This window comes from Danio rerio, chromosome 20 (genome assembly GCF_049306965.1).
Source record: "Danio rerio strain Tuebingen ecotype United States chromosome 20, GRCz12tu, whole genome shotgun sequence".
NCBI classification, from domain to species: Eukaryota; Metazoa; Chordata; class Actinopteri; order Cypriniformes; family Danionidae; genus Danio; species Danio rerio.
This window is the reverse complement of record NC_133195.1, coordinates 17,701,463-17,720,253: the sequence shown is the minus strand read 5'-3', so window position 1 is coordinate 17,720,253 and position 18,791 is coordinate 17,701,463. Positions and strand designations below refer to the sequence as shown.

The following is an 18,791-nucleotide window of genomic DNA, read 5'->3' as shown; positions in this document are numbered from 1 at the left end:
AACTATTATGCTTCTAAATGTGTTAAACAAAATCTTCCCTCTGTTAAACAGAAATTAGGGGAAAAAATAAACAGGGGGGCTAATAATTCTGACTTTAACTATATATAACTTTCCTTTAAGGTTTAATCACTTCATTTTCGTGGCTTGCCTAGTGTGGTTGTTTGCTTAAACACACCTTGTATGTGACTTGACATGATGTGTGTATTTATGTAACTGTGTGTATCTGTGTATTTATGTGTATATTTATACATGTGTGTTTTATACTATATATTAGACCCCCATGTTTTTCAAGATTTTTTTGTGAGGTTTTTTTGCGATTTTAAAAAAGACTGATTTTGTGGCGGTAATACTCAGAAATTTTCGACATTTTTGTTGTTGTTTTTGTTTTTTAGAAATGTATATAAACATAAAAAAATATTTTTATTTAGCATAATAGGTAATAGGTATGTTAGGTGTGCAATCTGAAACAATGACACAAATCATAAAAACATAGCTTTTTTATTTTAGTCTCTTGTCAAGAAAAGATTTAAAACGGTAGGGATTAAGCTAAAGGAAGGTTGTATTGCTCTTATTTTTATCCACAATTTTTCTTTGCCTCAGATCTCACTCCCTGGAGCATCTGACATCATGTCACACATAAGACAAACGCCTAAAACACAGATTGTCGTAAAACTCGTCAATGACAGGGAAGCGTTTTCTCTCGATAACTGCAGGAAAAAGTTAAACAAAACATTTATCGATTTAACCACATCCTAATACCAACTATACCTGTAAAACACTAATAATGTAATGATTGTGAGGTTGCAGGTAAGGCATCAGTATCGAGAGATTTTTAAATCACGTGTGCTGCATCTGGAATGTCTATAAGCCATGTAAAACAATTAATTGCAAACTGAAATAAATATATTTTGATTATGTGGTTTGGATTTGGATGTTGCATAAGATTATTTAGTTTTTTTGCGATTATTTTGCATTGAAGAATTTTGCAGGATCGCAAAAAATTGCGACTTTTGTTGATTTCAGCAATCGTGGAATCACAAAAAACTAGGGGGTCTTATACGTCCAGAAAATTCGCATTTTGTCAAGAATGTTGCATTTTTCATGAAACCTCTCTGCATTCAAGTGTGGATAAAACATGAACACATGAAGATAGAATAAAATTTAATTTTAGTTTAATTAGTTTAATTTTAGTTTAGGCTTGGTTCTTTGTTTTTATATTCAGTATAATCATGGTTTCAAAGGACAAAATATTCAGCGGGCCTTCAGATTTAGGTGAAAATTATATTAAAAAAAAATTGGTGGTAGTAGCTGGCAACTTAAAAAAAAAAAAAAAGTCAGAGTTGGTTTTAACTATAATTCCTGCCAGAGTTTTATTATTATTTTTAAACATGGGAGACTAATATGTACTTTATAAATAATAAGTAAATAAATGAATGAATGACAAAAGTGTCGTCATATAAAAACCTGCAGTCGCAATAATCCTGTCATCACTTTTTGTGTGCAGGAGCCGGGGGCCGCATGGGTCCGGTGGTCATGCCTCCAGGTAAGAAGGCCGAGGGTCCCAGCAGTGGCAGTGTGGCGCGGGGTCTCAGTCCGCTCTACCAGGACACAGATGCAGCCGATCTTTCGCTGGCACTGTCGACCTCTCTCAGCCGGGCCGAGGATGAGGAGCTCACCAGCCTCAGCTGGCTGCATGAGAGCACTGACCTGCTGACCAGCCTGGGCCAGTCTGGCCTGCGCAGTGTCAGCCCTGTCCAGGATGCCAACGGAGCCCACGAGCCCTCGCCCTCGTCTTCCCCGGAACCCAACGAGCCGCCCTACCACCTGTCTACAGGACCCAGCCGCAAACCACCATACTCCTTCAGCTGCCTCATATTCATGGCCATTGAGGACGCCCCGTCGAAAAGACTGCCCGTAAAAGACATCTACGGCTGGATACTGGAACACTTCCCCTACTTCTCCAGTGCCCCGACTGGCTGGAAGAACTCAGTGCGACACAACCTGTCTCTCAATAAATGCTTCAAAAAGGTGGATAAGGATCGCAGTCAGGTGAGGATTCCCTGGATTTTAGACTGGTGTGGCTTTTAGTCCCATATATTGTGACCTTGTCTTTTTTTTGTCTTGAAGTTGTGTTGCTGTTAGATGAGAATTTCAACTTTCACATTTAAAAAATTGTTGTTTTGATTCAAATTTATTAATGTTACATGACTCGATACATTTACGAATTGTCCGCTTGCACATGTAGATGATGTAAGAGGTTTAATTCAGTCCAGCTGCATTGGAAATGCATGCTCAGCCTACAATTTTACAAATGCTAAAATATGTTGGTGCAGGTATTAAGGTTGGGTCGATAGAAGATGCCATCGTCCATCGCTGATGGACATCACCAGGGCTTAATTTGTGCCGGAACAGGCCAGATCCGGATCTGGCACCTCTGAAGTATGATCCGGCACTCTGTCCGCTGTTTACTTATACTTTCTTCCGCGACTCCACAAACCTTTACACTTTCTTTGGCGACATCCAACGCTAAGAATGTACCTCTGGATTGTGTCTCACTATAGTTGTTAAACGTGATATTGAATTAATCTAGTCTCTAATGACTCTTTTGTCTTTTGAATCTGTCAGGTAGCGTTTCACATTGTCAGTTCTCTGCTTCAATCTTTCGCTTTCATGCTTCTACTTAGTAATGTTAGCGAAATTCTCAGATACTGTTGTTTGGTTCCTGTTGGTTGTGCAACTTTTTTACCAACCAAGTTTGTCAACGCCATTATAAAGACACAGATCACTCTGCCTGTTCATGCCAGAGTCTTGCGGAAAAAGTGATTGAAAGGTGGTAATTTGTGTGCAACTTTATTTGTTTACGATTTGGTTATGGGTAAAACAAAGACCATGCGGGTCAGGTAGTTGAACGGTAGGCTACAAATAATTGATTAGTTATGAATTAATTAATTTTTTAAAAATAATTAATTCACTGCTGCCTACGATGATGTTGCCATCATCCATCGTGAAGTTTCACATTAAACATTGTACGATGCCAAATTGGTCGACATTGCTCAACCCTACCGGGTTTTTTTATGCACGTTTCAGATGACAAAATCGAATTAGACCATCATTGTCTTGCTGAAAAAATTCAGGAAGAGTTTTGATCATTTGATTTAACTATAGAAGAGTCAAGCTTTAAATAGGTCAATTAAAATGCATATATTTTAATTATTATTTGAGCAAGATGCTAACGGTTTAATCCGATTCAATGATTTATGCAAAGCTAAGCTTAAAGTAATCCTGCCAGACCCAGAGTTCGGCTAAATGTATTCAAAAGTGGTAAACTCAACTCTTTTTAACTTTTGCAAAACAAGTCTATTTTCAAAAAAAGATCCTTTAAATCAAAATCCACATTATATTTAAAGTCCACATTAGATTATATTATACTTAGCTTGTTATGAGATTGTTCATGAATGTGCACTATTGATTTTTAAACCTGCCCAGGATTATAATCAAAAGTATAGATGTGAAAAAATAATCATATAATCGTACATAAAAGCACCATTTGCTCTGGCAGAGTGTGTTTGCATTGTAAAGTGTGTGTTTGTACCTGTCTGAGCCTTCATGCTTTCATTTGGTGCCTAACAACGACCAGAGTTTTCCTTGTATACATTTCCCCATAGCAACCGAGCTGTAGTTGACATGAAAAGCATGCGGTTTCTGTAGCAACAGCAAAACTGATTGGCTGCGTTGCTATGTGGATGTGTTAGTGTGTGTGTGTGTGAGAAGATTTCAGAGTAGTGGTATGAAACAGGATGATCTGTTAAAGTGGGTGAAGTTCAGGTTACTTGACCAGCTCTATCACATTTCACTGAGCACAGAAAAATCTAAGTAATTTTCTGATAGAAAACCGAATAGATCCCTCTGAAAAGTGGTTTATATAACCCAGAGTGTAAATTACATATGCATGCACAGTATGCAGCTCAAAATTAGAGAATAATTTGTGAACTCTGAAAATTCTATTTAAAAAAATATTATATTTTAATATTAAATATTATATTTATATTCAATCGCTTTTTTTAAATAAAGAGCAATCATCATCACTGGAAATTTAATGGAACTGAATATATATATATATATATATATATATATATATATATATATATATATATATATATATATATATATATATATATATATATATATATATATATGTATATAAATTAACAGAGGCGAAAATAATTCAGGGGGCTAATAATTCTGACTTCAACTGTGTGTGTGTATGTGTGTGTATGTGTGTGTATGTGTGTGTCAGTATTTGACTTCAATATGACATTAATTTAAGATGTTGCTTGACGTTTATATTTTGGTCACTTTCTAACATCTCGACGTCAAAATAACTTTGTCCTTAGATGCTAGCTAGACATACAATTTTAGTCACTTGACACCACGACCTAAATCTAAACTAATATTAACGCTTTATGACATTGTGTGCCTGCTGGGAACAGTAGCCATTTTTCTATCCAATTATGTGAACTAGGTTTATGTGCAAAACTCACATAAAATATTAATAATAAAATTATAAATTATAAATAATAAATATCACATAAAACATTTGAGAATGAAGCAGTTTTCATCCAATGAGTCAAAGAGAACAAAATTGTCACTTCATGATAAACTGCCGCCAAATATATAAATAAGAAATAAAATCCACTATGGGCCTTAATTATGTATTAAATCAGTGGTACTCAACCTTTTTATCACTGCGGACCGGTCAATGCTTAAGAATTTTACCTCAGACCAGGGGGCGTGGGTCGGTGCGGAGGGGAAGCGGATCTTAGGTTCCTAGGCAACCATCAACCATTTTCTCTCAAGATGACAAGCTGACAAAACATTGCTGTCACGCTGATACAAATTGTACTTAAAGAGAAAATTACAAAACACTGCAGTGTTTGGGTGTTCTGTGTTTGTCTGAGATAATTAGTCTACTAAAATGTGTATATTCCATACAAGCTGAAGCTGATCGTTCAGGTCTTGTCACGTGACTTGCGGTGCGCTCATGGGATTCATTCAACTGGAGGCGTCTGGAAGGCATGACGTGTCACACTGTTTCTGCACGCAGCCTACCCACCTCTATTGGAAATAATGAACTTGCACAAACTCTAGAAAAGATGTAATATGCGAACAGCTATATGTTCTTGCACATACAAGGTGAATTCACCTGATTTGTTGACATATGGGTTGTGGATCCATTCCTTGGTCTTTCACTGCGCCTTAGCAAAGAAACTTACCAAAGACGTCTGTTTCTAACCCAATTTTGCTCCTTGCAGGTTAAATTTGGGTGCTCAGTTGACTGAGATGTAAGCGAGAGAATACAGTCATTTTTCAAAATAAAAGATTGTTCAGACTCAGATAATAAATTAAACGGAAATAATTAATGACTTCTTGTGCGACTCGGTACCAATTGATCCATGGATCAGTACCACTCTGCGGCCCAGTGGTTGTGGACCACTGTATTCAATAACTTGCATAATTAGAAGGCGAAAACCAATGAAAACGGAGTGGTTTTTGGAAGTGTGAGACAGTCAGGAAAAGTCAATTCAAGGTAATAATTCTGAACCACTTTGAAGATGGATTTTAGGATGACCACAACAACATTTCAGATGTTTGACAATGTGGTCAGTTAACAGAAATGCTTCTGTCAAGGAGTATATGTTTTTAGATTACCAAAAAAGTTCTGAAACATGTTTTTTTTTTTATAGTACTATGATTCCTTTAACTTTATATGTGGGTGTAATGTGTGTACAAGTGTCTGTGTCTCCAGAACCATGAAGGTTTCTAAATACGCCATTATTACAGCTTAGTTTCCAAAAATGGTTTGTGTGGAAAATCCAATTTTCCATTATAGTAGCCCTTTAACATTCATGAAAATGTGTGTATACTTTTAAAAAGCCACGACTAGAAGCCTTCTCTTTTAAAAATAGGCAATCATGTATTCTGGCTCTCTCAGCATACAGTCTGTGGCAGAAATCTGCTTTGCTCATTTACCACGGTTGGGAAAGATTAGCACATGGGCCCAGGCTGGTTTAAAAAACACCATCATTGTCTCCATGTAGACTGAGAGATGCTTGTGCTAAACCTTCCAACCAGACAACCTACCTACCAGCCATCCCTCGCTTATACTTGTTGCCTTGGAGACTAGCAAACCACAGGTGCGTGTCTGCTCCTCCTCTGTCTCCTGTAGAGAGGAGTCATGCTGCTCTGGACTCCAGGTGAGCCAGACTTACTCGGGACGGTGTGCCAGAGGTACTGAATGATGTACGTCGGCCTGTGATGATGTTTCGCAGGCATGTTGATAGTTAATTGAGGGCAGATGGAAGGCTGGTGGGGGAAGTTATGAATGAAGTCATGGGGAGTGTATTTGAATTACCCTGCACTCCGGGTGGAAACAGCACGCTGGGCCAATGGCTCCTCCAGCAGTGTGAAAGGCACACACACTCACATACACAAACATGAAATATAGTTGCTTCCCCAACCATTTGGAAATTGCTAGCTTGTCAGGCTGTCTAATCAAATCTTAATTGCCTTGAGTGGTGTGTCAGTAAACACTGCTGATCATTGCTATAGTGACTGTTCTGTAACTACAATAATATCAAAGCACTTTCATCATCCCATCTCACTTATTTTTGTGCTTAATAGAAGAGTGAAGATCAAAGGCGCACGAGGTTGAATTTCATGGCTTGTCGGAGTTGTGTTTTTTGGTAAAGTGAAATGTGGCTCTGGAAGCCCCTGATGGAGGGCAGACAGCTTAATTAGGTGGAGAACAGCCTCTTTGATCTAAAAATACATGCCAGTGTTGCCTGTTGAGGCAGTTTTTAAAGGTGCCTCTGTATTCACTACACATTGAGAGTCTCTTGTGCTAGGTCTAATCTTCCACCCTGCTGCTTAGTTTACTTAAAGCTTTGCAATTGATAATGTAAAATGTATGGCCGGGGTCCTGGAGGGCCGGTGTCATTGCAGGTTTTAGCTCCAACGTACCTCAAGACACCTGGCTGGGTGTTTTAAGTATACCTAGTAAGACTTTAATTAGCTTGTTCAGGTGTGTTTGTGATTAGGGTTGGAGCTAAAATCTTCAGAACACCGAACCCTCCAGGACCAAGTTTGGTCACCCCTGTTGAATGGCATCACTTTTAGGTTGTTTGATTCTGAGTGCCCGCCTTGTTTAAATCAGTTGTGGTTCATTTGGGTACAATTACAATCCTACTCAAGGATGCCAAATGTGGACCATACAAGGGTCTCGAGACCTGCTTAAAGAGTTTATTATGGTACGCACTTTCAATTGAATGCATTCAAGGGCTTCAGCTGTGGTGACAACATGATCTAAAGTCAGTCTTGCCCTAGTGTAAAAAGTACTGCTTATTTTTGGCCTAAACCAGTTGCTGTAGTCAGCTGTGTTGTGTAATATGGGGGCAAGTATTTGTTTACAGTGCTCTAGCAGCAGCTCCATGGTAGCTCGCAAATTCCTGAAATGACTTGTGATGCACTTTTGTCATTTGCAGAGCGTTAAAACATCGTTTTCAAACTGCATCTGCACTTCATTTACAAAGTGTATAGTTTGACAGAAGTAATGCATATAAACTGTATAATGTACAATAACTAGGGATACAATCGGCCAGCACAATTGTCTCTTAATGTTAGCAAGTGTCATATTGTCTGCTGGCTTTTTTTCCGCTGTTTATTTTCTGTATTTCCACTGGCATATTTCTGCAAGTTAATTCTGACCGAAAAAAGCAATTTAGGAATTACGTTCAATGACACATCTGGCCAACAAGTGATGTGTATGTTGTCACATGTCCCGAGCAATCAGTGTGCTGTGAAAAGAAATCAAAACCACAAACATGTTACAGTGTATGTTTTGTTGCCCTCCTGACCAAATGAACCGAAGCACAGGTGTGAAAGCAATGAATTTAAAACAGAACTCCTCAATTCAAGCCCCTGAGGTCCCTCAGTATCCTGCAGACTTTGGTGTTCTAGTTCAGCCCGCTAGTCTCTAAGTTACGTCTGGGGTTTGGGATTAGATGGGAATTCAACAGGACACAAATCCTCCTGGACTGGAGATGTTCCTATCCTGGACAAGCCCCCAGCAGACTTTCAAACTCACTTCAAAATAGTTAAGTGTTATCATCAGATAATTCAAACCATGTTAATTTGCTGACTTGGCTCAATTTGATTGGTGTTGGAGGTAAAAATCTACTGGAGAGCAGCCATCCAGTGCCTGGCTTACCCCTGATTCAGAGGCATAATTTCTTTAGGTTCTTAATTAATATCCCGGACGAGCCCCATTTTATAGTATGCATCTGTAAAATGCTTGGCAAATCTAGCACTATAGGTACACCATTCTGCAAAGTTTTGCTCCAACTCTTGACAAATGCATTTGTAATCCTAAAGACAGTATCTGTGTGTTTGATCAGGGTTGGAGCTAAACTTCGCTAGAAAGTTTGAAAGCTGGCCACCTTTTCTGTGCAGTATCTCATAATGTTGTTGATCTCAATGAAGATACTAAAAGACTGAAGATGTAACATGACATTAATTTGTCTCTTTTTCTTTATTTTAGAGCATAGGAAAGGGTTCCCTCTGGTCTATTGACCCTGACTACAGACACAATCTGATTCAGGCTCTGAAGAAGACTCCATATCATCCATATTCCCCTCGGCTTCCAAAACCTTCTACCTCCCCATCTGCCTCTCCTCAGCAATACCACAGGTAACTCCTCAAGTTTCTTTTTTGGGTATTTCCCTCTGTTAACCAGTTTTTTTTTTTTTCTTATTTTACTTATGGTACTTTCATTCACACTTTCCATTTAGCATGGCCATGAAAATCCCCATGCAGTCTTTTCCGTAATTGAAGGTCTTGGGCACAAAAACCGTGTGTCTTGGTGTGGAATATTAAAATATGATTGGGATGATCTTAGCTTTGCCATTTTTAACTTTTATATTTAGTATTTTCAATTTAGGCAACATAATTCTTGATTTAAAAACCGATCACTCCATGAATTCGAGAAAAAGGAAGACCGAAGGAAACATAACTTATATACATGGCTTAGTTTAGAGGCACATCATATGACCTTGCTTGTGAATAACACATTGAATATGACTATTTCGGGTCAGTTCCTCACTCATTCCTAAACACTTCGTCAGCAACTGGACATGGTCCTCTGGGGAATCTGTGAGATGTAAAGAAATGGCACACGCTTGCCCTTCCCGAGTCTTCTCTTCTCCTCTGCTGTTGCTGTGACGACCAGAGCACCTCCATGGCAACACATGCATGAGACAGGTGGAACAGTAGCACAAAGCTATTTGTCTGGCAAAAGAAGAGGAAAAAACAGAGATAGGACAGACAGTTAGTGCTAAGAAATACATTATAGGCTTAGCAACACTAAACTCCATAGCAACAGTAGATATCTGCACATTTATTTTCTAGCCTTTTCCTTGATTTCCCCCCCACTTCCTCTTGTGGGATCAGGGAGCCGCTCACAGTAGCTTGTGGTCTCTAGTTCTGTTTTTGGGAAATGAAAGTCTCCTATGGTGTAAACAATTGTACAGATGTTCAGTTTGCAAACATACAAACTGATTTTTCTTTCATTAATTGCATTCCAACTGTTTTAGAGTCAATCGAGTAATTCTGACTTTTCAAATTTATCCCCTGTTAGAATTTTCAGTCAAAAAAAAAAAGAGAGTGCAATCTCAAAACATTTTATACCTCATTTACACATGTAATCCATTCATTAAAAATGTATCTTAATACCAGTTGGAAATAAGGCCAAACAAGGGACACATGGTGAGTTAAGGATCTTGTGTCAAGACTAATGCAGGATTCCCACCAAACTCAAAGAGCACATGCAGATTTCATCACTTAAACATGTTACATTTTTTTAACTTGCGCAAAAGATGTGATTCAGCAAATTTTGTGCATTTATGGCAAACACATTGTGGATTCTGCATTATTTGCACCGCCCAGGGGAAATTCTTCTCTCTCCCTCTCTCTCTTCGCACATTTGCATTTACTTTGTTTGTAATCTACTTTTATGAATACCAAGGCCCAATCTCTATTTTACTCCTTAGCCCTTACCCCTACTCCTCATTTTGCGCATTCACACGAAGGGCTAGGGGTGTCTCAATTCTTTTTAGCTTGAAGGCGCAGGGCCAAGGGGAAGGGTAGATACCCTTCGAAACAGATTTTTCAGGACCAGACTCAACCAAGAGGAACAAAAGTTTCCCAGAATACACAGATGAAAAATGCAGACGGTGGAAATATTCTGGAGATGTTGTAAAATGTAAAATGTAAAATGTTAACAGTAGATCACTGGCAACCACAGCTGCCAGTATTTTAGAAAGGAAAAAAAAGGGAAAAAAAACAGCAAAACATTTTTTATTTTTTTTTTTGTCACCATTGTGGAGGATAGTAGCTTGTGTGTTCAAGTCCAAGATGAACTGAGTGTATCTGATGTTGTGCTGCATGTTCTTTTGTTTGAAGGTAGCTGTGAAGTTACTAATGCAGTGAAAAGTTTGTTAATTGCAATCACACATGAACACATCAATGCATTTAATGACTTTACATTCTTGTGCACTACGATTTTGTAAACTGAACATTGTATCAGTTCATGAAGTACAGTTATTTACCTGTAAATTTAAACAGTTCTATAAAACTTCCGTATTTTTGCGGAAACATTTTGGCAACCACAGCTGCTGGTATCTTTCCGCAAATTAAACAGATATTGTACCGTATAAGAGTTTGCTAATTAACACTCTCTGAGTGTTGATAATGTTAACTCTTTCAAAAGTGTTATTGTAAACTCTGAAGGAGTGTAATTTTAACCCTAAGGTAGTAAAATCTACTATCAAAAATTTGCAGTGTGCAACGGCAGCATGCCTACACACGGAAGTAAGAAGATCCACAAATTAGTATTTATTTTCTTTTTGTTATTATGAATTTTTACAATAAACAAGCATATGTTTTATTATATTCATAACAGAACTCGTGTTTTACCGTCAGCTTTAAAAAAAAAAGGCTAAAATAAAAACCCATAAATTTCGCTATCTATAATCCATAATAATAACTCCTGTATTGCAGTCGCACAACATTCTGACACTCGGTGACACTTAAGTCTAGTGGCTGGGAAAGGCCTTTTTACAGTATTAGCTATAATGTAATGTTGTTTTTGTGTGTTTACATTGATGAATATGGCCATTGTGTAAATGCACAGTACTGTTACGATCTTATTGCCACATTAGATCATTATGATAACATGCTATCGTTGCCTTCAGTGATTTTCTGAAGAAAACTACCAAACAATAACACAACTGGAATAACCACAGCAGTCGCGATCGTCAATCTCATATGAAGCAAGAACTCGCAATGACGTGTGCAGGTGCTGTAGTGCTGTCCCATTTCTTAGCGGTAAATTTTGGAGCCCTTCCCCTTCATGCTTTTCAAGGAAATAGAATTTCGATTGGGCCTTAAATTCTTATTTTGTGTAAACCCAGCTTAAGGCCCGATACCAAATTTATAATACCCCAATGAAATTTCATGGCAATTTGTAACTTTTTAATTTAGTGGCTAATTATTATGAACTTCTATGGTCTAGTGTTGTCACAATACTGGAATTAGGTAGCAATCTGTATTTGAATTTTAAAAACGTCCATATCCTGCTAACATTTAAGCACTTTTGAGCACGTTCCTAAACGCTGCTGATTTACCATTGTGTTCACGTTCTCAAAATAATTGAATGTGATTGACTGTCAGGGTCATCAGTAGGACTGCATGATTCTAGTGAAAATGAGAATTACGATTTTTATAAATTTTTTGCTTAAAATCAAGATTGTGATTTTCTCACAATTCTGTAGATGTCAAATTAAGGTCAATATGTATAGACTGTTATTATTGTTAATTCTCAAACATATGGTAAGATAAACAACAATAATATTAGGCTTATGTGTAGCTGTTGTACTGTTGGTTAACAACTCTGCAGCTAGAATACTCACTCATACCAAAAGTTCTGCTTACATAACCCCAATCTTGTTTGATCTCCATTGGCTCCCGGTTGCATACCGCATTAAATTTAAAATTCTTCTCCTTGCATTTAGATCCTTAAATAACCTAGCACCCTCCTATTTCTGCAACATGCTTGTCCCCTACACCCCAAATCGCTCTTTACGTTCTGCTGACTCTGGCCTTCTCGCTGTCCCTCGGTACCGTCTGTCTTCAATAGGGGGGCAGATCATTTAGTGTTATTGCACACAAACTCTGGAACTCTCTACCACGTTCACTTCGCTCTGCTAATAATATCTCTGAATTCAAATCCTTACTTAAGACTCACTTATTTTCTGAATGCTTCGCTTCTGAACTGCCAAACTGACTACTTTATCTGATTCACCTCCACTCTGCTCATATGTCTCTTAGGTCTTGTTTGTTTAATTCCAGTTTGTTATATTTGACTTCATGTATGTTTGTTTATCTTTTTGTTACATTCCTTGTAAAGTGTCCTTGACCTCTGGAAAGGCGCTATTTAAATAAAAATTATTATTATTAAAATGCTAAATTGGAATGACTTGACTTGAAACGATGGACTTGAGCAAACTTTAAATTTGTCCTGGTCATTTATGCACAGTAAAGTGTTGACATCAGAATACAACTATTTATATTTCTGAAGTTGAATTATTATGTTTGAAACATATGCTTGCTATTTGTCATTGACAACATTATTAGACCATTTTATTCACTGATAAAATGAGACATTTTTTTATCAGTTTCCCTCCTGCATTATATTCAACATTATATAAGCTAGAGTAGTTATACTGACCCAGTAAACATTTATTTTTATGCACAACACTTTGTGTTCCCTATGAAAGAAAACGTATCAAATGCTACTCATAGTCATAATCATGATTGCGACATGATTATAAATGATGTGCGCACTTTCGGTTTCAATTTCACTGCCGAGTGCAGCTCTTGTCGAACATTATTTACAACTTTATTACTGTTATTCACTGCAGGTTCTGTTCACTAAAGTGATGGGAACACATTTAAAAAAAGAAACACATGAGTTTGTACAAATTAAATCGTATGAATTTGTACAAATAAGCCGCTTTTCTGACAATAGGTAAAAGTTACATTTCCTCATGATATCAGGCTTAATACACCTAAGCTTTATGTGGAGCCCCTAAAAACCCAATTCAAAGGGCACATAGTTTGCCCCTTTTTTATGATTTAATATTAATATTATGGTTCTTCTGAGTGTGCCAGTTCAGCACGCAGTTCAGATGTTTTTATTATAATGTGTTAAAGTGTCATGTTGGGGGCGTGTTGCTTCACAGTTGCTTCAAAGTTTTGGCTTCCCGCCCAATGTAACAAGGGGGCGGAGCCAAGAGCTCCCACGCTCTGTGTTTGCAACAGACAGGCTGACAGACAGAGAGAGAGAAGCTAAGCTAAGCTAGGTTGAGCATTCAGCCGTACATGTACGACTCTGACACAGACCAAGCAGAGAGTACAAAATCATTTGTGTCTTTGTATAGTCACGGTGTACAAGCTCGGAGACTAATAACCCACACACACTGAATTAACTTTGACTAAGGCACCGAATGCGCCACAACACGGCACACCAGACACACTCAGTGACGCGGCAGAAACATGAAGTGTCCCAAATCGTCAAGCTACGCATTCCAGAACTCCAAACACAAACCTCCACCAAACACAATCGCCGAGCCGCTGACCCGAAGCTCCGCAGCGTGCACCCCGACAGAAACCCACGCCTAGAACTCCAAAATGCACAGCGCCGCGCCACGGAAAAGGTACAAGCAATAATTCTGATTACAGCGATAACGTGGAGAATATCGATCTTGTGTTGAGCCCAATGAGCTTTTCATAAAAAAATAGAGCAGGTTAGATGACACCTGACAGGTAGAGAGGGTGTTCCTTTAGTGATATCGCTTTAACTCACACACTGAAAATGGCGAACGTGCAAGAAGATACTGAGGATATGATCGTGACGCGAGGCTGTCAATCAATATTGGTGGGTGGGGGGACCGCTCTCCTACGTCAAGTTGCAGTCGGTCTGAAAACTGCTCTTATTGGTCCACCATTTTTATGTTGTTAAATTGAAAAAAAGACTGTGTGTGTTTATATCACTCCAATATGACGGTCTATACACTATACTTACACACATGTCTGTCCAAACAGCTTGAAAAGTAGATTTTTTTTACCATAGGTGCCCTCAAAGGAATATCTGGTCCTCTATTCCTCCAACCAAAAGAACATCAAGGCACCTCTATCCCTTCATATAATGGGTAGAAATGGATTGGCTTAAAACAGCAAGTTAAATGATTATATGGTCAGTTAATGAAAATTGGAGCCATTTGGATCTATTGCTTTAGATGGTATAAACACAGTAATCCAAACCTCGGCACAATGTCTCTGCTGGTTCAATTAGATTCCTGCGCTGCCTCTCAGTCTCCAGTTTACATTCCACAACATCAGATTCTCATTCTTCTCATTCTCCACTTATGGTTCCTACTCCTCTGCCTTTATCAGTCTTCGAATGGGTTTTTAAAAGTTCATATAAAAATTTACACTTGCTTTTCACAGTATCTGGATTTCTCTCTTTAATACTCTCATTCTGTGTTTATATCCCTCAGTCCTCCACTATGGCCAGGAAGTCCACTCTACAGAAAAAATGGAGGAGTGCTCTTACAAGGTAAAATCCCCCAAAGTTTGTATTTTGACACATTTTTTACATTTTTTTTTAAATTCAGAATTACTTTTGAAACTAGCCACATAACAAAATTTCTCTAGCCCAGCTTTACCCAACACATTCAGGTTTTGCTTGGCCCACATACCATAGTGAATTATGGTACTAATTCATAACTGGACCAAGTTTGGCTTCCAGACAAGGACCAAACATGGACCATATCTGGGTCAAGTCACACCCAAGTTAATAACTCATAACTGGGCCTGAACTAGGCCAGTTATGAGTTATTAACTTGGGTGTGACTTTTTTGTCCAAGATGCTAATAGTCTAACTCAATTCAATGATTTATGTTCAGCTTAGCTAAAAATGCTCCCGCTAGACCAAGAATTCAGCTGACTAGATTAAAATATGGTAAAACTCAAAAGTTTAACTCTTGAGACTAAATAAATGTGCAATGTTCTTTTAACACATAAACAGGTATGCTAGCCTCAATTGTTTTGAAAGAAGTCTTTTATGTTCAATGCTATATTTAATGAACCCTTATGTACTGGGATGTTTTCATGCACTCTGTGGTGATTGTGTCTTAATTTGCCCATTACTTTCTCAGTTTCAGCTAGCAAAAAGATTTTTAGTGACAAATCCTATTTCGACCCATATTTATTTTTACTCTTTAATTGCCAAATTCATAAATGATGTCACTGATTTGGTGAAAAAAAAGCATATAAAAATATTTTTAAAAAGTAATCATGGACTGGATTTTTTTTACATTTTTTCTCAGTTTTGACATGTGAAACAGGATTGCCTTTAATGGATTGTTTTTGATTATTTTCATTTTTTCTCCCTAATTTACTGTTAGTGGCTGTTTTTGCCCCATTGACTTCCATTATAACCACATTTATTTGATTACAAAACTATGACACCATATAATCATGCATTTTTGATAGTTGGGGGTTTCCCCTGTTGGAAAGAGATACAATTTTAAACTTTTACTGTTGCTCATCAGTGGGCACCAATAACCCTTTTGATAGGCCTTTGCAACAAAAAAAAAAGGTTCTCAATGTTATATGGAGAAAATTAAAGTGTGTGTCTGTGAGTGTGAGAGTTACCTTTGCGCACATACCTTGATGTGTCTGAGAAAATTAAAATATGCATCTCAGCTCTCAGAACTACATACAGAACTACTACAGTAAACAAAAACAAAGACTGTGTTTATGCACCATCAAATGAGGTTTTAATGGAAGTCAATGGGACAAAAAACAGCCACCAAAAGTAAATCAGGGAGAAAAAATGAAAATCTGTGACATCAGTGACATCGTTTGTAAACTTGGCAATCAAAGAGTTAAAATCCTGTAATGTTCTAAGCGATTTAGTAGTTTTGATCAGGACTGAGGTTGATTAACAGATTTATGCAAATAAAATTGACCAAAAAATGTTTATCCGATGCCTTTTTACAGCAGTTTAATTCAGTGGATGTTTTCATCCTGAACATAACAAAAGGGTATTCAATTTTAACATACACAGGGGTTAAAAACAAATACAGCTGCACTGTAAGATATTTTTTAGAATGTAGTGTAACAGATTTAAATTTAATTTACTTTAACGTGATTAGTTTCTATCATGCAAAGCGTAACTTTAAGCATAATTACGTCAGACATACTTAAATCTTTCAAATATGCTAAAAAATATGTGAATATCATTGTTGAAACTGTTAGACAATTCAAAATTGCTTTTATTTCAAATTGAAACGTAAGAAATTTTAAATTGGGCAATTCTATTTTGTACCCCTTCACCTTGGCCCTTGAAACTAAGCATGAAGGGGAGGGGCTTCTAATTTACTAATAGGTAATGGGACAGCACCTGCACACGTCATCATATGCGATCTCTTACTTCATATAATATCAGATGATTGCGACTGCTGTCATTATTGCAGTTGCGTTATTTTTTTTGGTATTTATCTTCAGGAAATAACTAAAGGAAATGATATCATGTTGTCATAACGATATAATGTGGCAATAAGATCCTAACTGTACTGTAACTTTATCAATGTAAACACACAAAAACAACTTTTACATTATAGCAGACACTGTAAAAAGGTCATTCCTAGCCACTAGACTTCTCTGACAGGTTATAGCCCAGGAATAGACAGTCCAGGAAGTCCTGGAAGGTCTATTTTTTTTAAGTTTGTTTATGCACTGGCAATAAAAAAAAAAGGGATTAATGCAAAAATAGTCTTGCAAATAGCCTCCTTATGAAGGACATGTCAAAACGGGAAAGAACACTTCATGTCTAGTGCTTAAAGGCAACCTTTTAAAAGTGGCTTGAAAAGGCCTCTTCATTTTGATTTATCTACAAAAAAACCTTTCTTTATCGCACAAATAGCTGCTTTGCGCCTACAGATTACCTTTGTAATGTCCTGGGAATCGTTCTGTTTTTTCCACTGATTCTCTCATTTCCCTTAACCACTCGTTCATCTCTCTCTCCTTTAGTCTGTCCGTGTGTCTCTCTCTCTCTTTCACTCCCTGTTGGCGTCCCGGCCGTTTAAATGTCCATTCGATTCCAATCAGGGTGCTCTCTTTCCACTCCAGAGCGAGCAGCTAAATGGAGGGAAATGGATACATTATCTGTCTGTAGTGGCTCCTCTCTCGTCCCCGTCTGCTCTTGATAATGGAATAATGGAGGAAGAGCTGCCTGTGAAAAGTGTCTGAGCACAGGCCTATTGGAGTTTGACTGCTGTGAACGTCTTGATGGCTGTCTACATGAAAGCAAAGAGATCTGTGTGTGTGTGTTTGTGTGAGACGGGTTTCGCTCAAGGCTGCTTTTTTGCTACTACCCAAAGTCGTAATGCTCACAGTGTGTGATTGGTTGGAGACTAGCGAAGGCTGACTTTTGTCCTTTCACCATGTGAATGAAATGAAATGATTTACTCGCCCTTAGGGAGAAGCACTTTTAGTTTGTTTGTCTGCTTTTAAAAACGGTTGTCAAAACTGTTACTGGTCTTCCGGTTATTCAAAGATTGAATGATTATCAGATCAGTTAACTTGCAGCCCGTATACATGGAGACAGGTTTATACTTAAAAAATAATCTACTGTATCAAGGGTTTGTCCTAATAAGTCCAAGGCCTGTTTCACGAAACAAGTTGAACAAACTCCGAGTAGCCGAGTAAGTTTTGGGTTAACAAAACCAAACAAATTCAACTTGATTAAGGTCATGTTGAGGTTAAACGTTCTTTGTTAAATCAGGGTTGAATCCAGAGTTTGTGATTCAGTTTGGACCACGTGCAGCTGTATGTGAGGCACGTGCAGCAAACAGCCAATCACACGATGCATTAGAGTCTGGGATGACCACTTTTGTTCCTGAATCTACGGCTGCGTCCGAAACCGCCTACTACTCAGTAGGTACTGCATTTTAATTTAAACGTACTACTAGAAAAGTACATTCTATAAAGTATGAATGTGAAAAGTATTAATGGAATTCAGACGTACTTCATCTGCCATTTTGTCATGGTCACGTGACCTACCTGTGCCAGTTCCATCTTTTCACTCCCATTCATGAATTCTCTCGCAGGGCATCATGGGATAGCGCAGCGTGCGTGGGATGCGCACTTCAGAATCTCGTCGGAAATAGTAAGTCATCTGCGTACTTCTCGCATACTGATTTTCGAATTCTATGAATTCGGACATACTACTCGGCTCGCATACTGATATTAGTGTACTATATAGTATGGAAGTATGCGGTTTCGGACGCAGCCTACCTTTCTGCAGAGTTCAGCTGCAACCTTGATCAAACACACCTGTCTTTAATTAGCAAGTGCTCCTTCAGGCAAGTGTATCTGTCTACGAACTGCAAGACAGAGCATAAGATGAATCGACGTAACGTGTAGTAAGTTAGAGCCGTAACTTGTGTTTATTGAGATCCCATTGAACCATGTGAGATGGCAGAAAAATGTGAGATGGCACCAAATGTTTTCATGAGTTTTCTACAAATTTATCCACAAATAATGCTGCAGTCACACAATAGTTTGAGCATGCAAAACTCTGTCATATGTTAAGAGTTTCCAACTTGAGC

The 18,791-nt window shown here is 38.0% G+C and overlaps 1 protein-coding gene and 1 long non-coding RNA gene across 4 annotated transcripts in view; one reads left to right on the top strand and one right to left on the bottom strand.

Annotated features, from left to right (window-relative positions):
• Positions 1 to 18,791, top strand: part of ches1 (checkpoint suppressor 1) — a 73,378-nt gene that overhangs the window by 48,466 nt on the left and 6,121 nt on the right. For 2 of the 3 annotated variants that reach the window (XM_005160419.6, XM_068215449.2), the window contains exons 2-4: positions 1,505 to 2,049; positions 8,597 to 8,745; positions 14,673 to 14,731. In XM_005160419.6, the coding sequence (XP_005160476.2) occupies positions 1,519 to 2,049; positions 8,597 to 8,745; positions 14,673 to 14,731 (739 nt within the window). In that variant the 5' untranslated portion in view covers positions 1,505 to 1,518. 3 annotated transcript variants of the gene reach the window in all.
• Positions 8,555 to 18,650, bottom strand: LOC141379271 (uncharacterized). The gene is made up of 2 exons (XR_012395789.1): positions 17,127 to 18,650; positions 8,555 to 9,342 (listed from the first exon to the last, which is right to left on the bottom strand). It is a non-coding gene; the product is annotated as an uncharacterized lncRNA (long non-coding RNA).